This window comes from Panthera pardus, unplaced genomic scaffold, assembly GCF_024362965.1.
Source record: "Panthera pardus isolate Hobbes unplaced genomic scaffold, ASM2436296v1 HiC_scaffold_11, whole genome shotgun sequence".
NCBI lineage: Eukaryota > Metazoa > Chordata > Mammalia > Carnivora > Felidae > Panthera > Panthera pardus.
The window spans coordinates 75,143,657-75,168,765 of NW_026526666.1; the positions used below are offsets into that span (position 1 = coordinate 75,143,657).

Genomic DNA, 25,109 nt, shown 5'->3' on the forward strand with positions numbered 1-25,109 from the left:
AAGGCTACACCTCCACCCCCATCCCCACCCCTGCCCCCAAGCATACTGGCTGAGAGAGTTCTTTTCCTCCACCTTCCCTGTGGCCGGGGTGGGGGTGGGGGGCTCTTTTGCTAGCATTTTCCTCCCCTGCACCTCTGAAATTCTGTGGGCCCAGTTAGGATGGGGCAGAGGCAGGCAGGAAGACAGACCAAAAGACAGGAAGAAAAAGACAAGTAGAAGAGTGAGGCAGGTGGACAGGCAGATGGACAGATGGACAGGCAGGCACACAGAGGGACGGAAACAGACAAGCAGAGGGACGGCTGGACAGTTAGGGGGAGAGATGAATAGACGGGCCAACCACACACAGGTGGAAATTCCGGCACAGGGCCAGCCAGACAAGGCAGAAAGACCGTCTGACAGTCAGGTGGGTAGGCAAGGGGACCACCCAGGAGACCCCAAGACCAGAGAGCCCTCTCTGAGAGCAGCAATAAGGAATTAATATCGGTACATTTTCCAGGGACCGGAGGTCTTTCTCGGGCACCTCCGGGCGTCCCAGCGCCAGGCCGGGCCCTTCAACTGATATCCGCGGGGCCTCTCATGTTCCCGGCTGGGCCAGGCCGTCCCCCAAGACTGAGCTCTAAGCTGCCAAAATTCACTCTTTACATCCAAGAGGGGTCAGTGTTTTTGAAAGTTGTAGGAGCCCGGCAAGGGGGAGGAGGGGGCCCGCAGCGTCAGTGTTTCCAAACCTACCCCTCTCCTCTTTCTTTTTCCCCAGGGTGCCCAGCGCCAGGCCTGGTGCAGCAGCCAGCGAGCTGGGCAAGCTAGCAGGGCCGCCCGCTGCTGCCACTGGGGAGTTGACGGTGGAGGGGAGGCTGGGTGAAGACAGACATACAGCACACACGAGTGTCAGGGCTCAGGTGGTTCACGGGGACCCCCAAACACCTACAATGGGGGGCCAGCCCCAGAATGGGGTGGAGGCCATTCCTGGACAGGGTCATCTCCAAGGGGAGCCCGGGGGGAAGCCCACTCTGCCAACAAAGTTGGGGAGATGGTGACAGAAAGTGTGTGGGGGCCAATGGTTCCTTTTGTGTCTGGGGCACAAGGAGACAGGCAGGGAAGAGGAAACGGGACCCCGCTGTAGTGGCTCCGGAATGCAGAGAGGATGGGGGACCAGAAGCTGGATGTGGGGAGTACCTGGGACAGAGGAGCAGGGGTTGGAGATCAGGATGAAAATAAAGAGTTGCGGTGGGGAGGTCAGAAGCGAGGTCAAGCGGGGATCAGGACCTGGGGATCAGGGTTAAGGTCAGACCGGGGGATCAGAAATCGGGCTCAGGCTTGGGGGTAGAGAGGAGGGTCGGTCGCGGGAACTTGGGGGGGGGGGGGTGCGGGGGGCGGAGTCATGGCTGCCGACCATCCCTGGGGAGCCCCGGGCTCGGGCAGGGGCCGCGCGGGGGCCGACACACGGGGGCGCGGCAAGGGGCGCAGGGTCGCAAACTCACATGAAGACGTGGTAGACGAAGGCCCAGCCGCGGGGTCGCTCCAGCACGTTGTAGACCCAGTTCTGCAGGCGGCGGTAGCGCTTGTGCGCGGCCGAGGAGCGCTGGCCGCAGGCGGAGCCCGAGCCCGAGCCCGGCCCAGGGAGGGGCGCGCCCGGCGGCAGGGGGCTGCCCAGAAGGCCGAGGCGGCGCGGGGAGCCGCCCCCGCCCGCCTCGCCCCGCTCGCTCTGCACCGCGGTGAGCGCCACCAGCTCGGCTCGGGGGGCGTCCCCGGGCGGGGGGGCCAGGCCGAGGCGGCGCGGGGGGGCCTCGGCCATGGGCGGCGCCGGGCAGAGGGGGGGCCGGGGCCCGGCTAAGGTCCGGGGCGGGCGCGCGCGGGGCGCTCAGCGGCGCATGGCTCGGACCCGGGCCCGGCGGGGCAGCCCGGGGCCGGCACGGGGCGGCGGGGGCTAGGGGCCGGGCCGGGGAGGCGCGGGGGCCGGGGGCGGGCGCGCGGAGCCTGGGGGCCGCCGGAGCCCGCACTGACCGCCCGCTTCCCCGGCGACTGGGGCGGCTCTTTCCGACTCCAACTCTCTTATTACGCGCTCCATGCCGCTCGCCTTTCCACCTGCCTCAGGCGCGCCGCTCACATGTCATCCTCCCCCGCCCCGCCCCTCCCCCGCCACCCCCGCCCGCCCCGCGGCCGCCTTCCCAAATCGGGAGGGAGCGAGCGGGCGGGCGCGGCGAGGCGGAGGGGGGCGCGCGGAGCGAGCGGCGGGGCCGGGCGCGCCGGCCGCGCGGGCCGCCGAGTCGGTGCCGGGACCCGACCGCGTGGCGGCGGCCCCCGGGGGGCTGTGGCCGCGTGCAAGTGGCGTGCACCGCCGCGAGGGGCTGCCGGGCCCCGAAGGCCGGGCTGGGGTGGGACGCCCGGTGTGTGGCTGCGGAAAGTGGGGCGTGGAGTGTGGAGTTGCGGCCGCGGCCGTGGACGGGGCTCGGCGTCCCGTGGAGTTCGGGTGCGAGTGGATGCAGAAGTGCGTGCTCCGTGTGTGCAGAGCGGGCGGCTGCGGGTGCGCGCGGTGATGGGATGGAGTGCGTGCAGGTGTGGGGCGTGGGCACGATGGGGAGGGGTGTGAAGAGGAGTGTGCACGGTCCAGGCCCCGCTGGGTGGTGGCGGTGGAAGCGATGAGGTGTGCCCCGTCGGGTCGTGCCCTTAGTCCGCTGGGCGGCGTGTGTAGAATGTGCGGGTGCCGCGTGTGGCTCGGTGAGCAGCTCCTACCTGAAAGGCCTGCTGTCCCAGCGCTGCCGAGCTGGGTCACAGTGTGTTGCACAGTGGACCCCGGGTGTGTCCGTTCTTCCTCCCACCCCCAGCCCCACCCCCACGTCTGAGCTTCCCTTCTTCGTGTTGGGGAAAGAGCCTCCTGGCTGGCCACCCTGCCCTGCGAAGAGTCTCCTCTGATGGAGGGGCCTGCTCCCAGCAAACCCAGCCTGAACCGCTACCTGGCCTCCCTCCCAGGTCAAGGCACGTGGGTGATGGGAGGTGAGCTCTGAACTAGCGCTGCGGGCCGGACAACTTTCTCCCCAGAGGCCCACAGAATCCCACCCTCAAACGGGAGGCTCTTTTCCCACGAACTCCCTCTCCAGCTGGAAAGTTCTTGGTGCCTGACCTCCTCTAGCAGTAGGGGGCAGCCCTTTCGTTCCCTTTAGCCCTCTGGGCCCTGCGCGGAGTGGTAATTTGGGTTTCCCGATCCTCCTTCCCTCTTCCCCTGACGGAAGCCTGGGCCCCACCAGCCGCTCCTCCTCCGGCCCTGCCCCAGGGTGAAGGCTTCCGCAGCAAACTCTTCTCGTTCCTCCGGGAGGATCTCGGGGGACCGAGCGGAGCGGGAGGGGCGGGGCAGGGGGCGGGAAGGCGAGCTCGATTCTCAGCTGTCAGCAAAGGCAGCATTGATCTGCTGAGCGCCTGTGGGGGAGGGAGAGAGGCAGATCCGCAGGCGGCGGGGAGGGGGCTGCCGGGACCTGGGGGGTCCCCGAGCCCAGCTTGGCAGCTGGCCCACACCCGTGCCCGGCTAGTGACCCTTTTCCCTCTGCATAACACGGGATGCCTTCTGGGGTCTGACCTGAATCTTTCCTGCTGCTCCTTGAAGCTGCAGGTGTGCCCAGGGCCAGAGCCTGGTGCCTCTGGGCAGGTTATGCCCCGACCTCGCTGGTAGCTGGTGAAGGTTTCTGGACCCCAGGGCCCAGCTACAGATGCGCCGCATCCTTCCTGTCTCCCTGTGGGATGAAGCTAGCACCCCCTAGAGATGCGGCACCACTCTCTTGTACTCTATGGGACTGTCTGGGCTTCCACAATCAGGGAGGGGTCCTGTAGGGTAGGACTAAGAAGATCTGAGGACTTGAATGGTAGGTGGAAAGAAAAGCAGTTGTTAAAGGATCTGGGTTGTTCCGGAGATCTTTTTGAGGCCGTTCTGTGGCAGAAACGCCACTTGAACCCAGGTTGCCCTTACCAATACACAGAATATCTGACCCTGGGTCTGTTCTTGGAAATCTGATCTTTAAGCTTAGCGTCACCTCTGGACCCCACGGTTCTCTTCCCATCTGAGATGCTGGACAAGTTGCTGCCTCTCTTTGTGAGGAGCCCTCACTGCCAGGAGAGGGCCCCTCATCACCTTTGCCAACTCCAGCTCCAGACAACCTCCTCACTGGCAGCAGGAAAAGGAAAGAGACCATGGCTGCCGGAGGGATGGAAGTTAGATCTCAGGAAGGACTTTCATAGGACACAGACTTTGCCTGTTTCTCCTGCAGGGGTGTGTGTAACGAACGGAGGGACAGGCCCACTCCTTTTTAAAGTGGAAAGACGTGGACTCTTCTTAAGGGGTGAGGGGAATGGAGAAGATGGTCCTAGGAGGCCATAAGTGGTTTATTTGGTGTGTGTGTGTGTGTGTGTGTGTGTGTGTGTGTGTGTGTGTGTGTGCGCGCGCGTGCGCATAAGGACTGGAAGAGGCAGAGGAGAAAGTCCGGTTCCGAGAGGACAGGTGGCCACTGTGAGGGTCACCCGGTGGCCTTCCTGCCCCCATCCGGATTCCCAGGACATGACTGGGAGGATGGACTTTCCTCACCACAGCCTTTAGTGACTAAGACACTTTTCTGAGCAAACAGCTGTCTCAAGCTCTCTCAGTCCGCCTCCCTGCTGCAGGGGTGGGGGTGGGGGGGGCGCTGTGGCTTCCCACCCTCCTCCTTCTCTTCCTCTCTCCCACCTGTTCCCTGCACCCCACCCTCAGCAGCTTCTTTCCCACCCCCCAGCCCCTGCACCTCTCCCTGGTAACACTGCCTAACACTACCAGAATGTCTCCACTCTGCCCAGACCCACCTGGGCGGGTCCCTTCCCCACTATGGGCCTCAGTTTTTCCATCTGTACCAGAAGAAGAGGGCAGGACTCCAGGATCTCCTGTAGTTCATCACTGTCACCATCATCCATCAATGGAGCAAGTATTGATTGAGAGGAAGGGTGGGGAGGGAGAGCTCCCATTTGCAGGGCACCAGCTGTGTGCCAGATCCTGCCCCATCTGAGACAGAGAGCAGCCATTTGCATGTGTGGAAGCCGAGGCTCAGAGAGATACGGGAACGCACTGAAGGATACACAGCCCGTGGGTGACCCCAGAACTGGCTGTGACCTGTCCTCCCTGCTGGCTGGCACCTGCCTACTGTGCACTGGGATCCTGGGACCAGTGCTGTAGGCTGAGGGGAACTGTAGATGGCCTGATCCTTGTTCTTCGTGGCTCACCCCTGCCAGGGGTGGAGGCTCCCGGGTCTGTGAGGGTTCGGGTCTAAAAGTGTCTGGGACCTCTGTCCCAGGGCCAGGCTCAAGCCTGTCATTGACTATAACAGCCCACCGGTGTGATCTCAGGTCAACCAAAGGTGCAGATTCTTTTCTTGGAGTGGGAAGCGGGGTTTTAAGTCTGTGGTTTTCCGATTTTACTAACAGTGGAATCCTCCTTATAGACAGAATCGTAAAGTAGCACCCCAACATGTAAGAAGTATTCAAGCACAGGTGTTCTGCTTGGGTTAGGGTGAGGGGGGGGTCGAGGTTCCACCCACCCGACTTCCTCCTCTTCCCTCTCCCCCCGGGTTTTCTTACAGCTCTTAGGGCTGCTAGAGGTCAGACAAGGGAAAAGTCTCCACTGGCAATGTCTCCACAAGGGGACAGGGGCATGGGGGACTCGGAGAGGTGCGGAGAAGTGCAGCCAATGACGCCTGCAGACCCCGTTAATGAGGTCCGGGCTAAATGCTAGGCCTTATCCAGGGTGATCCGCCTGCATTGTCTTATTTCGGCACCCCAACCCAAAACCCTGTGATGCAATGCTGCTTACACCCCCATTTTACAGACAAGAAGACTGAGGGTCAGTGAAGAGACTCATCTAATCTTGCTCTCTACCCCTGTGTTGTAGGGTGTGTGTGTATGTGTAGGTGGGGGGTAGGGATGAAGTTATAGAGCAGAGGGGAGGAAGGGCAAGCTTGGCAAGGGGGACACCAGGGGCCTTGAATGCTAAGCTGGAGGGTCCAGTTTGGCCACAGCCTTAGCCTGGCCATGCTGCAGAGGTGGGGCTCCATAGGAGAGGGCTCAGGAGGGGTGGAGTTGGAGGGATCGGCACCCAAGGAGGCCGGCAGTGCCAGGGGCAGAAAGAGCACTGAACTACAGGTCATGGCTGGGCTTCCTGCCTCTACCTCTGGATTAGCTGGTAACCTTGGGCAAGCCACTCCACCTCTACCCCACCTTGCCCAGCTATCAGGAAGACTGAATGCATGGGAGAGGGGACATGCTGTGAGAAACTCCTAGTCTTAGCAGCTCTTCTCAATCTGGGAAGGCTTCCTAGGAGCAGGGGCTTGGCGTGCAGGGTGGGGTGCACACGGGGTAGTGACATCACTTGCATCATTCACTCCCAGGGCTCCACTCCACTGTGAGCAGGAGGAAGAAGTATAAAGATCAGGCCTGCTTCTGTTTCGCAGTGAGGCCAGAGAGAACAAGAGACTTAGGCCCCTTGGCAGGTGGGAGGTACCGGAGGGAACAGAGGAGTTTCTATCCCCCCAGATCTCCGTGTGCCCCTGAGCTTTCCCCAGCCCAGCCCACGCAGGCCTTCAGGGCCAGTCAGTTCAGAGACACAGGAAGTAGGGAGGGAACGGTGTTGCTGAGCTCAGCGAAAGTGAACCCCCATTGATCCTCAGGGCTGGAGGGGGGCCCACAAAGAGGAGACACTGAAGGAGAGGGGGTGTGGAGTTGAAAGTCAAAACCATCCCTTCTTTTGTGGCTCCTCCTCTGGCTTCGAGATTCTTCCTCTTTGACCCCCAACTCCTGGAAGACCATGCAGAAGGCTCCACTACGGCTGCAGGTGTGCTGGTAGGCTCCGTGTTCTCAGTGAGATCCGCTGGGACTTGTGGACTCGGTTGCAAAACGAAGAGGAAGGACGTTTCTGACTTGCTGAGGGTGCATTGGAAGAAAGCTTCCCTGCTCCCCTGGTGGGAGAAGCTTCGATGCAGGCTCAGGGAAGGAGATGAGGTTAGCAGAAGGGACTGCAGACTGAGTAGCAGAGAAGCGGGTCCAGAAAAGGGATAAGACTTGGTGAGGGAGATAGGGGTCCAAGGAGGATAATGGGGGCTCAGAAGGGAGGCTGGGGGCTCAATGACAGGGGTCGAGGCCCAGAGAGTGGGACTTCCAGGTCGAACTTGATTGAACATGTATTAAAGTCCCTCTTCCTTAAAAGATATATACAAGATAAATTCTGGACGACTTATAAAAATATATCCAAACTCAAAAGCAAGAGTGAGAAGTCTCTAAGGGCCAGAAGTAAGAGGGCATTCTGGTGAATAGTAGAGGCCATACCTCTGAGGAGGCATTCAGCAGGACAGAAGGTATAGTTGCAAACCCCACAAGTGGCAGGGGCTGCCGTAGGCTCCCTGCCTAATGCTGGGTCTGGGCAAGTGCTGCCTGCCATAAACAGGACTAATAGATCTCTGCCTGCTAGCCTCCTGGTCTTGGCTCTGGGCAGAAAAGTCCCAAGCCAAGACACTAATATAAGAACTAGTTTGGGGCTGTGCACATCCACATGGTTTGGGCAAATACAGCTGAGAAATCAGCTCTTTGGGTGGCTTCTATATCTCCAGGTATGGTCAGGAAAATGTGCTGAAAAGAACTATCTCAAGGATAAACTTTACAACATGTAAGAAAAAGTACAATATCTCGAGAGACATCTCTCTCATGGGAGACTTCATACTGAAAGATCTAGAGATAACGGAGCAATCTGAAAGGAAGTGTAATATAGTTAAAATCCTCAAGAAGATAAAAGAAGGAATAGCATCTATAAAACAAAAACAGAACGATGTCAAACCAGGTAGCAGATGTGAACAGAACTATCTAGAAATTTTAGAAATGGAAACTAAAGTCACTGACATTAAAAAAAAAAAAAAATCAATACGTGGGTTAGTAGAGTAAATGCAGCTGAAGAGAGAATTAGTGAATTAGAAACTAGAACCAAGGAAATCCTCCAGAACAAAGCACAGTATGATAAGGAGATTAAAAACATGAAAGAGGCATTGAAGATTGAATAAGAAATCCCAGCATGTTTTATCTCCAGAAAAAGATACTGGAAAGAGTGACTAAGATCTTTCCAGAAATAAGACATGAATTTCTAGATCGAAAAGACTCAGACTGCCTAGTAAGATATCTTTAAAAACAAAACAAAACTACATCTAGACACCTTTTAGCTAAAGTGTAGAATATCAAGAATAAAAAGGAAATTCTAAAAGCCACCAGAGAGAAAAGATAGCTTATCTACGAAGGTCCAATAATTGAACTGACAGTAAGCGTCTCATCAGCAACAACAGATGCCAAAAGACAATGGAATAGTATCTTCAGAGTGCTGAGCGCAAATAATTGTGAAGTTAGAATGCCACCCGTCGCCAAACAAAGGGCAAAATAAAGACATTTGACACATGCGAGATCTTAGAAAGCTTCTGTCTCAGAATTTCACTTGAAAGAGAGAGGCACAGGGGCTTGGGGGAGAGTTTGGGAGCTGGAGAGGTGAGGGGGCTCCAGGCTGCCGAGGGGGGGCTGGCTACTTTGGACTGTTCCTCAGCACCAGCCAGAGGAACCCAGCCCACCCTGTTCTCAACTGGGACCCCTCTTATGTTCTCCCCTCCCGGGCACCAGCCTTGCTGCTTCTCCCATCCCCTCTTCCAAACCCAAGCTAGGGAGTAACACCACCGGCCCAGCTCAGGGAGCTTGGGGAGGCCACATCCAAGTTGCTTCTGTGACCAGGCACTTGACCTCCCCTCTAGGGTCCTCTCCTCCTGGGAGGTCAGATGCCCCCTTACAGAGGCCTACAGACGCTGGAGTCGTGGGACAAAAGCTAGGTCCCTACCAGGGGAGGGGAGTGCAGGAGCTCTCATTCTCTAGCAGAGAAGAATCCTGAACAGAGGGGAGGAGACCAATGGGGCTGAGCCCGGCTGGGACAGGAGGCTTCTTGAAGCATCTGGCTCCACTCGGCCAGCTGGTGACCTCAGGTAATTTCTCAACCTCTTTGAACCCCCACTTCTCACTTATAAAACGAGAATACCTACCTTATGAGGATGTAAAGATGAAATGAGATCATCTATTAGGCATCAAGCTTAAATATATTTTCCTACACAGAAATTTCTCTAAAGAATAATCTCTGTCTACTATCCCTGCCTCTCACATTATCAGAGCTCAATAAAACAAACAAAAATTGTTAACAAGGGAAAAGCAATAGCAAGAGACGAGAGGAGGTGGGAATGAGCGCGGGTGTGGAGGCCCTGTTTTCAGGGAAGTGTTTATGTTCATTCACTCTTCATCAGTCACTCGTATCCTCTTGGTCCCAGGCCCTGTGCTGGGCTCTGGAGGTGCAGAGAGGACTCTGAACTGGAGGAGGACCATCTGTAAGGAAGACAGCCAAATCCAGAAAATTCTAAGAGTGATAGGGGATTTCTGCTACTGTCTCTCTCTCTCTCTCTCATTCCCATCCACCCTCTCCCCTTTCCCCCAACCCAATATAAGCTCCACGATAACACAATCTCATCTGGCTAATTTTCAGCTGTTTTTACAACGTCCAAAACAATTTCGGACACACAGAAAGTGCCAAGGAAATATTTGCTGAATGACTGTGAATACGAGCGCAAACAGGAGAGGCTCTAGACGCTACCGCGGGAGCATGGAAGAGGTCTTTGCGGACTCTTCCCCAGGAGTTAGAAGTTTCTCAGCAAGGGCCATCTATTTATTTTTTTTTTTTTAATTTTTTTTTTTTTAACATTTATTTATTTTTGAGACAGAGAGAGACAGAGCATGAACGGGGGAGGGTCAGAGAGAGGGAGACACAGAATCTGAAACAGGCTCCAGGCTCTGAGCTGTCAGCACAGAGCCCGACGCGGGGCTCGAACTCACGGACCGTGAGATCATGACCTGAGCCGAAGTCGGCGCTCAACCGACTGAGCCACCCAGGCGCCCCAGCAAGGGCCATTTAAATCAGGCCTTGATGGATGTCTAGATCAGTAAGTGGAAGAGGAAGTAAAAAAAAATATTCCAGGCATTGGGGCCAGTACATTCTGAAAACACGGAGGTGAGGTCAGGGACCAGTGGGCAACTGAGTGCGTAGAGTGGAGAGAAGAGAGTGGAAAGACACAAAACTAGGGAGATAAGAAGGGCCTTGAATGAACTTGGGTTGCCAGAAAGTCTTATTAAAATCTGAGAACTGGGGTAACTGGCTGGCTCGGTCAGTAGAGCATGTGACGCTTCAACTTGGGGTCATGAGTTCGAGCCCCAGGCCGGGTGTAAAGATTACTTTAAAAAATAAATAAAACCTGAGAACCTACCTTGATGTAATACTTGGACAGTGTTTGCAGCCCTCAGTTGCCCTAGAGATGCCCCTGCCTTCAAAAGTTAAGGGTCTTACCAGGTATGGGGTTAAGAACTTAGGACCCACTGAAAAAGGGGACAGTCATACCCCCTTGTAGTTCCTAGAACAGCCTCAGGTCGGGATAAGGGTGGGTGAGACAGGGCACCGTCCGGAGGCTTGGGGAAGTGCTGCCTGCTGCCCCCTTGTGGCCTCAGCAGAACTGAACAGCAAGGAGGCTGGCCAGGTGGTCTTCAAAACCCCAGGGGCCTCCAGTCTCCAGCACCAGTCTGAGAGAGCCATCCCAACCACCAGCTGTCCACACACCAGATCCAATTGCTTTATTTATTCCGCGTATACCCAAGACTGGACCAATGGCTTGGGGAGGCAGAACAAAAGGAGACTGTTCACATTTGGTAAAGTCTTGTTCTTCCGTGCACCCCACCTTTGGCCGGAAAGCCACTATGTATACACACGGGGTCAGGATACCACCGTTTTAGCTTCAGCTCCACCCCTATTCACGGAGTGACCTTGGGCAAGTCACTGCACCTTGCTAGGCCTCCCATGTCTCCATCTGTAACACAGGCATCATTATCCCTCTTGCTGTCTCCCCTGCAGGGTCACTGTGAAGATCATCGGACGCTGCAAGTGCTAGGAAAAATGTTGAAAGCGTGCTCCGGATGTAAGGGGATCGTGCTGGGGATTAGACAGGGGCTCTCTTGGGCTGCACTAAAGTGTTTGTTTACACCCAGATGGGCCTTGCTGGCGGGGAAATTTAAAGGGAACGTGCTCAGTAAGGAAGCTGCTTGCCGATCACAACTGATCCAAACATCTCCAAAATAAGAGTGGAAGTCCATGGGAAACGGGGACCCTCCGGCTGGTGTGAAAATCCAGCTACTTGGGTTTTCGAGAATGAGTTGAAGAGCAGCAAGGTGGGGCAGCGCTGTGGCCTCAACATGGGAGGTCGGTGAGGAAACGAAATCGCTGGGCTGCTGCTGTTCCTCTGAGGCTGGCGTTCCTTGAGCCTGCATTTCTCCGCGTGGGGCTGGGTGAGACTGGGTACAGGACAGTGGGAAAAGCCAGATGATCCCCTTCGGAGAGAAGTTCAGAACTAGAACGAAGATAACTGGACACGGGGGGCGGGGGGGGGGGCGCTAAACTTGGGAGTCAGGAAGAAGCCTGGGGCGCTGCCCCTGACTCATGGGGGCGGACCTACCGACTTCTTGTGATAGTTATCACCTGCTTCACCTACCAAGAGGTCACCAGAGGGGAACCATGTATCCAAAACCTTACAACTGAGAAAATCTTTGCTTTTGAAAGACAATGTTACTTTTCTTCCCTTTATAGTATGAATCTGTTACCTGGTCTCATCTTTTTGCCTCGGTGGCCAGGGAGCCCAGGGCCAAATGTGAAATTGAATTCAAACAGCTACGTAGGTCTTTATGGCCAGAATGTTTGTGTTCACGTTTACAATCTGGATTTCCCACTCAATGATACTCTTCTTAATCCTAATTTGTCATATTTTATTATGTCTTTCTGTATGTTTTCTACACAAGCCATCTTAATTTTTCTTGTGGAATACTATAAGGTACACTTAGGTAAATGATTGAAAATGAAATCGATGATAGGTGCCCAAGTACTTACCATGGTTAACAGCGAGGGACACTTGGTGTGAGAGTTACCAGGGTCTCAGGGTCAGACTTGCCATCACCTCCTATCAAAGCCCCTTCCCTGTCCCCATTTCACTCCTTAGGATAGTCCAAAGAGAAGGGAGTTGCCCACGGTTTGATGGCGTATTACCATCAGAGAAGAAATTAATACCTCCTTCCTCCTCGCACTCCAGTCCCTGCTCTCCCCACAACAACAGGCCTCACTCAGGTTGTAAGGATGGTACAGTGAGGGTTAGGAGAAGAGGCTCACCGCTGGCCTCTGTGGCCAACAAAAGCCAGTGAAGAAGTGGAATGCTCTATTCTTCCTGCTTCGATTATCAGGAAGCACACCCTGGCTGTGAACCCTCTGATCTGCTGGCTAACAAGAGGCTTGGGCTGCCCACCGTGGCAGATGCCATGCCTCTGGTAATGGGCACGGCTGTAGCCGGCAGCTCAGAATGGCAGCCTGCGCCAAGGCAGAAGTGGAGGGACTGATCCGGGTCCTGATTTGAAGGACAGAGACAGTTTCTTCCACGAGAGATGCTCTCTTGACGCTCAACCACCAGGACACCGCTGCATCTGGCCCACATGTGGTAGTCTAGGAGGGAAGGCAGGCGGGCGTCTCCAAGCAGCAAACAGATTCCGATCTAGTTCATTTGCAAAATCAGCGGAAGACCTCCATTTGAATCAGATATGCAGCATTAGCTCCCTTAGCTTTGGACGCCCGCTCTTCACAAGGGTCCCGCTCCTTCACAGACACACAACCTGAGGGCAAACAAACCTAATTTCCAAGCCTTCCCAAGAAAAGTGGCCCATGAATGCCCCAGACACAGAAACCCAGACTCTAAATTATCTAAAATGAGATTTATTGCATTTCATGCAGTTTGAAGTCCATGCAGCAAAGGAGACTAGCACAATTTTTAATGCATTTTAAAGATAAAAAATGGGGGGTGGAGGTGGGCAAATGCACAAAGTTCTAGTCTCCTTGGGTCCCTGGGAGAGAAGGGTTTGGAAATGAAACCATCCACTCTCCATGGCAAATGAGTTCACCTCTTAAACGCAAGGAATGTTTCCACGGCCTCTGGGTGCAAACACACAGAGCTCTGGGACGAGCACAGGGTCACGAGGAAGAGGACCACTAGTGAGAAAGAAGCTACGTGGTCACCTAATTCAATCTGCGGGCAGAACAAGGTGGCAAATCCTAGGGCCGCAGCTGCTCCGAGAGTCAGGAGATAACATACCCCCCTGAGGAGATGTGCTCCTGGAAAGAAGTGGCGGTAAGAATCAAAAAAAAAAGGAAAACAAAAGAAGTATTTCTTCAACCACACTCTTCAAGAAAATGCCATAAATATGTTATTTAATATTCATTTCATAGCATTGGACACACAGCTCAACATACTGAAATATTGATTCCTCGGAGAAAAAATGGAGAAAAAGGAAATAAAAAATATTGCATCTTTCTGTTGGAGAATCTCGGCCTCCAGCGTGGGGCGCAGTGCACCAGTGTCCTAGCCTGTAGGAGGCGCGGAGGTCGGCCGGGTCCTCTGGGGAGGGAGGCTGTACCCATCGCCCGGAGCTGTATGGCAAAAATTGTGTTGGGCGTCCGTGGCCTTGCCAGCTCAGGCCCTCAGTCGCCGGTCACCTGGGGGGCCTGCCCGTCGGAGGGCTGGTTGGCTGACTGGATGAACATGGGCTGGGCGAGGTCCTGGCCGGCGGGCATGGTGACTTGCTGGATCTGGTAGAGCTGCTGCGAGGGGTGGAGAGGAGAGAGTGAGGTCACCCCCGGGAGAGGGGCATGCAGCTCCCTATGGGCCTCGAGTTGGCTGGGGGCCCCGGACACCTCGACCACCACCCACTGTAAGGCGTCGGAGGGAGGAGGGGGAGTGGGGCTCTGCGGGGGCTGGGCGCAGCAGACACAGGAGGCTCCGGCCCGGTGTGAGGGGGTGTGTGTGGTGGGCGGGGAAGAGGTGCAGGGAGTTGCATTTCCCGTGGCTTTCACTTCTCTGGGCTCTGCCTCTCCCGTTAGCTCAGAGCCTCGGGCTGGCTGCGCGCTGTTCCTCTGTGACAAACACAAGCAATTCGATCCACTGTACCAGCAGCTTGGAAGTCAGCATTTCCCCAACTCTTGGTAATCCTCACTAGTAGGGACAGTAGGATTACCCCCTCTCCTCCTCCTTTCCTCCGAGTACCTGGCTCAGGCCGAGGCTACAGTGAACCTGCGTTTCCTACATGGGCCCTGCTGAGGAGGTGGCCTGGGTTTAAACGCTTACTAAGCCAAGACCCGTGAGGCGTGGAGAAGCAGCTCAGGTAGCCACTATGGAAAGGCATTCCCCCCTCAAAAAGCCCACAGGCGAAGACCCCCCCCCCCCCCGCACCCCACCCCGTGCCACAAGAGCCCTGGCATGTGAGCCTAGTGTGTGGTGCAGGCAGGGGCCAGACGTGGGTCCTGATGCCGGCTCCTCTCCCTTCTGGGCAGCAGAGAACACAGGCGTGGGGGCGGGGGGGTGGTCATCCTACCATGTACTCGGGGGTCTCTGGGACCATTAGAGGGAAAGGGTGACTCCTTCCTCACATGAGTTCAGAATTACTAAATTCCAGGCACCAAGAGAGCTTGAGAAGTCACATGTTCGCTGCATTTCAACTAACCCATGCTATTAAAAAGCGGCATAGCTTAGAAAAAACTAGTCCTAAAGAAGGAAACAGGAGACCCGCATTCTAGTCCTGGTTCTGCAATCAAGAGCTGCATGAGCACAGACAAGACACTTCTCATCTCTAGGACTCGGTTGACTCATCTGTAAAATGGGGATTGGGACTATATAATGTCTGAGATTATTTTCAGCTCCCACAAATCTAAATCTAAAGGATTTGTACTCCAAATTCAAGACTGAACCCACTTTAACAATTTCTGTCCCCTCATTAACAGAAAATAGGACAGCTGCCGTAACCATCCAAACCCACAGATCTCACACCCGCTATCCCCCCCACAGCCTCTCCCCCACGGCCCCTCCCCCAGTTGGGTGTCCTACCTGTCCGTCCGTGAACTGGCTGAACTGCTGCTGTCCTTGCTGCACCTCTGTCTGCGTGATCTGCAGGAATCAAGATGGCAGAGTAAGGTCAGCTGCAGGGTCTGGCCCACTCCTCCGGCAGCCCACAACCAGGAGAGTGTTGTGAAGACTGCGTGAGACAATGCACATCAAGTGCCCGGAACGAGGCCTGGCACAGAGCAGGTGCTTAATGAGTAGCAGGAGAGCAACTACTGATGGCTACTCCGAGCCGAGGGCCACAGAGGGGACCACAGAGGACCCCGGAACGTGTAACATACACAACTTCCATAACCCTCTCTCTTAATGTCCACCTGCTTCCCACCTGCTTCTCATTGCAAGCTCCTAGGTGCTAACATGACAACGCCTAACATTTACGGCTTAGGCAGAAACCCCAGGAGACCTTTAGCCAGTGAATGCAGACTGTAAAACGCGGGGCAAAGGGGTGAGTGGTCTGTTTCATTCTTGGAAGGTGGGCTCCAAACCAAACCCGTATCACCTAGATTATCTGCCTGGAATATGAAACACCCTGGCGGGGAGGTGGCCTTGGCCCTGGAAGCCCTTGTGGCACACCTATGAAGTACTTTTTCCGAGACAGGCCACGTGAAGTCGTCTGGGCCAAGCAGGGGGTGGGGGTGGGGGATGGGGGGGGAGGGTGGAGGCGGGTGGAGCAAGGAAAACATGTATCACGTGTACTTACAATCTTACGTGGGGATTTTAAGTACATTTGAAAAGAAACGTGCTGGCTGACGTGCAGAACCGCATCATATAGTGCGAGCTGCGGACGCAGCCTGGTAGACTAGTAAGAAGACGAAAGCAGGCTTACGTGCATATGTGCACCTCTGCAACATCTGACTAGGAACGTCCTCTGTGTACCATCTCCTGGAACCCTCACAGCCAACCTGCAAGGTACAGACTATCCTCTCGAGGGCCCTCACAACAGCCAAAAACACCCTGTCAGGCCTACCCGTAAGGCCGTCAGGAGTAAGGAGGGGACAGGCGTGATAGGGCTTCATGACGGTTTCCTACTGTTGTCCCTTACTGGGGGTCCTTCCCCTCCCACCAGTCTACCAGTCTCTAAGTGGCTATGTTTACAGCCTCCAGTGCAAAGTTAAGTATTCAAGAAATGTCTACAGAATAAATGAATGACCCTGAGACAAATGGCAAATATTCTTCATAGATGAGAAGGTCAACTGTGCCCTGTGGCCAGCAGGACTGCTCTTCACACGAGCTGAGAAAATTTCATTTACCTTTAAATGCCATTTACATGTTATTCACTCAGCAGTCGTTCAACACACACGTACTACTACATGCCGGGCCGTCACAGTCACAACCTGTTGTAATGTAGTTGTTGTAATGGTGCCCTTTTCTTGCTTCTTCCCCCTCCTGTCTGACAACCCGACTCTCCCCACTCACTGGCTTTGGTTTCTGGCCCCCAAACTGACCTCTGAGGAACTAAAACCTCTTCCTTCTCATTTCCTCCCACCCCCTCGCCATGAAAAGTTTTTGGACCCCAGGTTAAAATCTTACAAGACTTTTTGTTTTTTGTGTTTTAAAAAGAGGGGTACCTAAGGGTGTGACCTGACCGGTTTGGAGATGTGACTCCATGCCAGTCAGCCCCAAAGGAATTAGGGAAAAGGCCAAGCCCTTATGTGAGCCAAGGCACGGGTTTAGAACAGGCCCTTTAATGATCCCAGAGACTATATGGAACTCAGAAGCCTTGCTTTTGGCTCATTCCTTATATTTTCCCAAATGAGATCTTTGGAGACCTGCTCTACAAACTCAGCTCTGTCACCACTGTCAATAGATACATCACCAGAAATGCAACTGGGCCAGACGGGTCCAGCTCTTAAACGATCGCTGCTTTTTTTGGGTCTGAGGCAAAAGAATCCATTAACAATGCCTCCCCCTGACCAGCATCCCCCATCCAGTGCAAATGATGCCCACACTCCCCAACCCCCAATCCTCAAGCCCAGGGAGGCTGTCCCCTCAGCACCTGTGGCTCACAGTCCTCCGTCTCTTAGGGCACGAGAGGAGACGAAGCGGACAGTCTCTGGCTGGGCGTGCATGGGGAAGTAAAATCCAGGCTAACTTTCCAAAGGGCACAGCGGCTGCCAGAACACAACAGCTATTTAGGTTCAAAGATGGAAACTCAGGCTGACGATGAGGCAGTCTGTCAAAGTGCTTCCTCTGGTCAGACATATACACACATACATCAGGCTTTCTTCACAAGCGTCCTTGAGATTTCCCCTCCTTTGCATTTCTTTGTCCCTCGAGAACAAGATGGTAAGAGACACGCTTTGAATCCAGTCCTCCACTAAACCCCGTCTGTCCTTTGGGGTGAAGAGATGTGAAGGGTGTGGAGGTGTCTCTTGCTGAAGGGTGAGGTGGCAAGAGAGCGACTGCTGAGCCCTCCTTTCCAGCCAGAAGCCAGCTTGGGCCGGTCCCCTACCCAAGCCCTGCACCTTTGGGGCACATACCTGTGGAGCGCTGGTGGCAAGTGTCTGGATCTGTCCCTGCACGACTTGGGTGCCTGATACAGGCTGGGCTAAGCGAATGTACTGCAGCTGGCCGGCATTCAGCTGCACCTAGGGTGGGGCAGACAGACAGACGCAGGGGACTGAGTGTGGCCTCACCAGGCAAGCTTCCCCTGCGGTGACCATCCCCTGCCCCCCGAGCTCTCCAAAGAAGCTGACTCTGAAAAGCTCCTCTTCAACAGAGGTCAACACAGGCAAAACCAGAACATCCCCACCCCACAAGTCACAAAACACAACAGAGGATATGTTCCCTGAATGGACTGTGGAAAAAATTCCCAGAGGATCTGGCCACGTATGTGACGAACAGCATGGCTGCACCCTCAACATTCACGGACTCTTAGCTGTTTGCTTAGTTTATCTTAGGATTTTATCCCAAAGACTGTGAGACATGATCGGAATGCTCTGTCCCTAAAGTGTGGGCCTTTCCCCCCTCTACCTCCACACCCCGCCACCCTATTTCCCGGGATGGCTGATCCAATACTCACAAGAGCTCCAGCATCTGCCAGGAGCCCAAGGCAGATGGCCGTCACTCCGTGCCCTAGCCCCAGTCCTGCCCAACCCCATGCTGCACATCTCGGAAGAAAAAGCTGGCCTGCTTCACTATCTCTGTCCCCAAGAGCCAGGACCAATGGGGGTCTGTGGGACTTTTAGGATCTTTGGTGTTCAGCACTAGCTTCTAGCCAAACTCCTCCCAAGGGGAAACTGAATCAATAAACCTTTCAGAGAAAACCCCATCACGGGAAACCAAAGCTACAAAAAGGCCTTTAGAGTCCCTCATGCTTAAGATTAAGTCTCAGATAATACAATAATACCACATGCTGCATTTAATTGTGCGCTAAAAGCCTTAACTCAGGCTCTTAACGCTCCAGTGTACCATGGAAGTCTCTGTGCCTCGAGCGGGAACGGAGAGACCAAGGCGGTTGCACTGAGAGGAGCCATGGCTCAGCAGAAGAGAGTCAGCAGAGCACTGCAGACATCCACACTCGGGATCTGGGCGATGAACGAGGTACCAGAAGGACAGACTGGTCTCTCTCTATCTGGGGGCCCAGACACCACCCTTCCTGGCTGCCCAGCCTGCCTTTGTTGCAAGGGTGAACTTCCTGACGTGAACAGGTAAGTCATGCCTCCTTGTCCCGGAGTGAGTTCTCCCCTGGCCTTCAAGAGCCAGCTCCCTGGCAGGGAACTTTACCTCCATGAGGACAGTGCTGGTAAATGCAACTGCCCGTGTGCACGCAGTGTTACGTCACACTGCTTCTCTGCAACTGCGGTCTCAAAGGGGATGCGACCCACCAAGAAAAGACCAACACTTGGTAGTCAGTGTAGACCTTGGAAGTTCTTGGTAGACCATTCCAGAATTGTCCACTTAGGAAAACGGAGGGATAGAAAATCTAAACCCGTTAAGAACCGGGTTCACAGGAGACAGGGCGAGATATTGCGACCTGCGGTCTTTTCTTTCCGAGAACACGTCAAGAAGAGCTGCTGGGAAGTTGTGATGCCAGGCCCAGACCGCCCCCCTTATATCCCGTAACGTGGCTTCCAGGCAACAACACTAAGTTGCTTGCGGGGCTGAAGGCAGCTGTGTGGAGGCTCGGGAAGCCTCGTCTGCCGACACTGATGGTGGCTGGTCCCAGGAGTCCCCGAACTCCAGACCAGGAACCAGGATGAAAGACTAAAGCCTTGTCTCAAGAACAGGGAAAGTATACTGACAGCCACAGAGATTTTACACCTCTCAGCTGGGAAGAGCTCTTTGCAGAAACAGATGTGACTGAAAAATTGTGAGCCAGAGAGTTTCCAAGCAGTTCTTAGAAGCAAGAAGCTCCTCTTTTAGGCTTATGTTTAGACGTCTAATGATGCTCTGCCCTCAGTGCTCTACCACAAGGACAGGTCTGGGGCGCCTGGCAGCTTTTTGACGTTAACTACAGGATAAATAAGCCAGCTCCTTGGGCTTTCCAAAAGAGAAGCAAAGTTTCCCTCCTGAAGGTCCCCTCTATTGGGGCGAGCACTCTTGAGTTCAGAAATGCAGACTCCTACAGAAGGTATCTGAAAATAATGAATTTGCAACAAATATGTGCTAAAGCTCTGTACCCCAGAGGGTTAAAAAGACTTGAGTTAAAGTTACTGTAAAGTGGGAACTCTTCTCTGCTTAAGTAAATTTGTTTTGGTGCCTTCACATGTAGAACAGAGGACCATTCAAGAGAGAGGTCTTGGTTAGTGCCTGACACAATGAGGCAAGGCACCTGAAACTGATGGGTCTGTATGTTGGGGGGGTGGGGGGGGGGTAGAGGGGGAAGGGGGAGGGGGGGAGGGAGAGAGGGAGGGAGGGAGGGAGGGAGGGAGAGAGGGAGAAGGAGCAAGCTCTAGCAGAGGGAGAGTGCACCAAAAGCGCAAGAAAGGGAGGGAGGGAGAGGAGACAGAAAGACAGGCACAGAGACTCACACACTCCACTTTCCTAAGCTTTCTCTTGGTCTATCTGCTAACTTAGTAAGAACAGTTACAAAAACAGAGCTTTCTGCAAAGAGGAAGTGATTAGCCAAGTCCAAATGACTTTCTGTATCTGCCTCCATGTCATTTACAACAGGCAGACCAAGGGGCAGAAACAGAAGGACTGCTCCGTGTCACTCACTTTCCACGTTTTCGGGTGGCAAAATGACCAGTGTATAGATGGCAAGTGTTAAGATAGGACATTTCTTACAAAAGAGCAAGTACAAGTAAAAAAGCCAACAAATCTAAGAAATGAAATCCCTCAAGGCACACAGGAAGCAGCAGTCCACAGTGAAGGAATGGGTAAGTTAAATGAAAGCCAAAAATACACTTTGCCGCAGGCTCCACTGGGAACTGACTCATGAATATGCAACAAGTGTTATTTATGGCCTTCCCCGTACACCTCCCTCTTATTCTCTGCTAATCAAAAGACAGGACTGCCTCCCAGGGCCGTCAGGTCCTGGCATGGAACAGTGGTTACCAGCATCCTCTGCGTAGGTGGAGTGCGGGGACGTGGAGAGGCGCTGCCCCACGGTGGCAAACCTGAAGTGGATTAGAGGAAAGCAGGCAGTATACAGGGAAGCAAGTTGTGGTCTGGGTGAACAGGGACATAGGTTTAAAAAAACACGAGTACATCTACACATACGGGTATACGAGATCCTCTGTGTGTAAGATCTGGAAGCACTCCCGCCCCCACACGAGCACAGCGCCTTGCGGCTGCAAGGCAGAACGGGCCTTACCGGGATCTGCTGGATCTCTCCTGTGTTTGTGATGATCTGCTGCATCACCTGCATGGTCTGTCCGGTGCTGCTCTGGGCCTGCTGGGCTTGACCCTGTGGCTGAGCCTGGACAATCTGCACCTGCTGACCTTCTCCAACCTGCATGGTCACAGGTGTGGTCTAGAGAGGAGTTATGAGAAAAGAGGATTCAGCTCGAGATTAGAGCCACTGCGCTTACCAAGCGGTTAATAACGACCAATTAACTGGGAGCAAACCCCCTCCACGGACACCCAAACTCACCTTAACACTATTTAGCAATACTCAGAGTACAGGGCACTGCTAAAGTTACTCTCCAAGACAAAAGATGGGAGAAAGCCACGCAGATGTTTAGGCTCATGGTACAGAATATTTGCCCAAGCCCCAAACACCTCTATGCTTCAAATACTGCAATCTTTCAGAGCTCTTGCAACGAAAGAAAGGCACATCCAATACAAAAGAATCAAAAGCAACCGTGACAGTTCATTTGAGAAATGGCCAACGTCAGGTCTGGAGCAGGTGGATTTGGAGAGCAAACTGAATGGAAAGCGGGGTCAGTACGAATTTACTAGGTTCAGGATCCTGGACTCCATTCCAGGCATGCAAGACACTGGGAGGAAACTAAGGCGCACGCTGGCTGCACTCAAGCAGCAGAGCAGCGCCAGCCCACACCGGCCAGCTGGCTGCTCTGGATCCAGCACGGCTTCCCACGGGAGAGGCAAACGCCACTAAGATGTGGATGTTAACTGAGGCCACCCCTAAGTCACAGAATTTAATAAAGCGAGGATTTTATCTTTCCAGAAACAAGAATCTCAGATGTAAGAAAATTCTGTCTACCACACACGACCTGGCAGGTTCCGCGTCTCTCACACAAACTTAGTGGGTTGCAGTCCTATGAAACTTACTCCTTTGAGAGACGGTAGACGTTAACTGTCAAAAGGGTTGGTCGGTCACTTGTTCAAAATCTTAAAACGTTAGCCCCAGATGTGACCTTTACAGATTACCTAGAGCAGTGGGCACAGCACACGGTTCATGTGGTGGGGGTGGGGTGGTAGTGGCACATGGCAATGGAGGGGTCAGGGGGTGGCGGTCATGGGAGTGGCAGGAGGGTGGAATCTTTTAAACTACACTCACACCCCCAATGCCCCAATTTGGGTATGGTCCCGTCCCACTCTGAATTAAGAATTACCTCAGTAAGACGACTCTGGGAATCTCAGTGAATCTGGGCTTCTACTGATGTTGTTATTCTGATGCTCTCAGACTTTGCCTGCATACGTATACTACGCATCTAGTTACAGGAGAAGGGGATGTGTCCCAGGAACTATAGAGGAGATGCAGGGGACTACTAAGGAAGGAGAAATTACTATGAACTGGACACAGCGGGTAAAGAGGACAGAGGGATCTCTGTAAAAATACATGCGGTAGGCCAGGACAACAGGAAACACCTCCTGTTCTCTCACACCACGATTTTCAACTCAGCCTATTCTAGTCCAACCTCCAGGAATAGAAGTTTCCAATTTTATGACAGAACGCACAGGATTCACTTTACCAAAATATGCTTTCCTTCCAACTTTAATATGTGTTCTGTCCCGCAAAGGTTATCTGAACTCAACCTGAAATAATCATTACTACAGGCCTAAGCAGGGGTGATACAGCACAAGGCCACCCTGAACCAGCAGAACAGAGAACCACAGCTAGGAGACACAGAGAGAGGCCAACTTCCCCATCCCCACAAGCCTCACCAGCTCCAAGCTGAGAAGTCTGGGGTGGCAAAGAGAATAGATGAAATTCTTGCTGACTAAAAAAAATGTATACTGCCAACTCATCACTGTACTTTACCAACTCAATTTCCCCAAGAGGATTTCCACGGTATTTCTGAGTCATTTCAGGAAAATGAAGGCTTGTGCTAGTTGGCAGCTGTCAAATCACGTATGGCGTGTGCCCTGCTGTCAGGACACAACAACCACGACGAGCTTCTTAGATGTTGAGTCGATGAGAGCCAGCGCTTCGTAGACTCCCTCAAAGTTTGCTCTGTGGAGGGATAAAGCTCTCACACCACTGCAGAGGCACAAGCCTTGGCCAAAGAAGATCCCTTAGGCATCATGGTACAGTGAACGCCTTGAAGCAGGGACTAGGCTGTGATCATCTTTGAACCCCTCCTGCCCGGCACAGTGTCTGGCAAAGAGCGAGCACCCTAAAACTTGTTATACGGATAAAAAAGGGAGCAGGGAATAAATCCTAAAATCATAATTAATAGTTAAATCTACCTCCGTCATCGTTTTTTCCTTCTAGGCAAACCCAGATCCTTACCAGCATACACAAGACTATCTAGCATGTGTCCTCTGCCTCTATTTTCAGACTTGCCTAGATGTCCCCATGCTGACTGCACCCTCCCACCACTCCCGGTGCGGGTTCCCACCTCCAAGCCTTTGCTTGTGCTGTGCTACTGGGAAAGCCCTCCTTGCCCTCTTTATCTGATTCATTGCCACTGTTCTCCCTCTAAAAGTTGGATTATTCCCTTTCGGGAACCTTCTCTGACATCCACTTCTACCACCTCTCTCACATTTTTGTTAGGTATCCCTTTTGATGTGATCCCTTAACACCCTTTACACAGCCCTAAGAATATTTCTACACTTCTCAGGTGGTGGTGGTATGACCTTTAAGTAATTGTACCCTACTAGTTTGTGGAAATTTTTTTTTTTTTAATGTTTATTTATTTACTTATTTATTGAGAGAGACAGACAGACAGACAGCACCAGCAGGAGTGAGCGCATGAGCAGGGGAGGGGCAGAGAAAGAGAAGGAGAGAGAGAATCCCAAGCAGGCTCCACACTGTCAGCACAGAGGCCGGTGTGGGGTTCGATCCTACTAACTGTGAGAGATCATGACCTGAGCTGAAATCAACAGTCAGGACGCTTAACCAACTGAGCCACCCAGGCACTCCGACTGTGAAAATTCTTAAAAATAGGGACTGTTTTATTCATGCTTATATTCCAGGCACATAGGATAGGACTCAATCTTTGGTGAATAAATTAATGCTTGTCAGGGAATCTGGAGTCAGAGCTCAGAGAACAGAGTTCTCCACAGCCTCCCGTGATCCCCAACAAGCATGGATGTTACTGCTTTCACAACAATACCACTGGGGGGAGGGAATATTCTGGTTGCTACTGTAAAAAGATCACTTGACACAACTATGGTGTGACAGAGAAATGACAGGGAGAAGAGGAGGGGAAGTACGCAAACTGGAAATGATGCCTGATCTCTTCCTTAGAGGTACAACAAATCCTAGTTCCAGTGCAGACATAGGCATGGGGTCCACTTGTAATACCTCCCATGGGGATGTTACTACTCTTCGTGGGGGCATGATATAGACTTTTTTCCTTCCAAAATGTTTTAGGTCATAGGGATCCTGGAGAGCATCTTCTCACTGCAATCTCATGTGACCCGTGAGGAAACCAGGACCCAGAGAGGTCAGGGTGACATGTCACTCTGGTGGCTGAATCTGGGGAGAAGCCCAAGTTTCCAGACTTCAAACTTGGTGTCGTAAAACGACCGGCCTGCTCCTCTGCCCCGGCCGTGCTCTCCCCAACCTAAGCGGTGCCGTGTTGCCGGTGGGCGCCCTCTGCAGCTCACAGACCTGGCCCTGCTGAGGCTGCGCGATGATGATCTGCCCAGGCTGGATGGTGGTCGTGGAGCTGGTGGTCTGCTGGCCCTGCTGCTGCCCCTGGACTTGCACGGCAGCGGGCTGCTGAGCCAGTGTGAAGTAGTACTGGACGGGCTCGGCGGGAGTCACGGACTGGCGCACCTCCTCCTGTGGGGTAGAAGGAGCAGCAGGTAAGAGGAAAAGAACTGACTCAGCAGCCGCCACAGTGAATTTCCATTCTTCCCCCAAACGGACTCTGTGCAGTTGCCTGCTGAATGCTGAGCTCTCCACATTTGAAGCCAAGGGAAAGTGGAATTCGAAGAGACCAGTTGTGCTAAATCAAACTAAAAATAACAGATTCCATAGGCTTCACAAAACATACAGCCAATTTTCTGAAGTACAGAGTAATCACCCATTGCGTGATGAGTTGCAAATGGGCAAATAATTACCGTAACTAAAAACCACGCACCAGCAGTGCCTGTCAGTAAACGCTGTCAAGGCCTGTGATCTGCAAACGGTGCTAATTGCGAGCACTGGGAAGATGCTACCCAAACATCAGGCTCTCATCTCAGGCCAGCCCCCAATCTCCCCAGTAGGCAGCACTCTCCTTATTTGGTTCCTGCCAGCTCTGGAGGGACAGAGCAGGGAAAAGGGAA

General features: G+C 53.6%; 2 protein-coding genes across 9 annotated transcripts in view; both read right to left on the minus strand.

Moving 5' to 3' along the window:
• KCNQ4 (potassium voltage-gated channel subfamily Q member 4) overlaps positions 1-2,198 on the minus strand; it is a 53,816-nt gene extending 51,618 nt beyond the window's left edge. The window contains exon 1 of one of the 5 annotated variants that reach the window (XM_053896801.1): positions 1,479-2,198. In XM_053896801.1, coding sequence (XP_053752776.1) covers positions 1,479-1,792 — 314 coding nt within the window. In that variant the 5' untranslated portion in view covers positions 1,793-2,198. The remainder of the gene's footprint in view (positions 1-1,478) is intronic. The other 4 variants (XM_053896794.1, XM_019429142.2, XM_053896806.1 and 1 more) reach the window with 4 other exon arrangements.
• Positions 2,199-12,846: 10,648 nt separating this feature from the next.
• The window catches only part of NFYC (nuclear transcription factor Y subunit gamma), a 67,069-nt gene continuing 54,806 nt past the window's right edge, over positions 12,847-25,109 (minus strand). For 3 of the 4 annotated variants that reach the window (XM_019429138.2, XM_019429139.1, XM_019429140.2), the window contains exons 6-10: positions 24,448-24,621; positions 20,797-20,955; positions 17,519-17,626; positions 15,024-15,083; positions 12,847-14,056 (exon numbers count right to left, since the gene is read on the minus strand). In XM_019429138.2, the coding sequence (XP_019284683.1) occupies positions 13,625-14,056; positions 15,024-15,083; positions 17,519-17,626; positions 20,797-20,955; positions 24,448-24,621 (933 nt within the window). In that variant the 3' untranslated portion in view covers positions 12,847-13,624. The remainder of the gene's footprint in view (positions 14,057-15,023; positions 15,084-17,518; positions 17,627-20,796; positions 20,956-24,447; positions 24,622-25,109) is intronic. The other variant, XM_019429137.1, reaches the window with a different exon arrangement.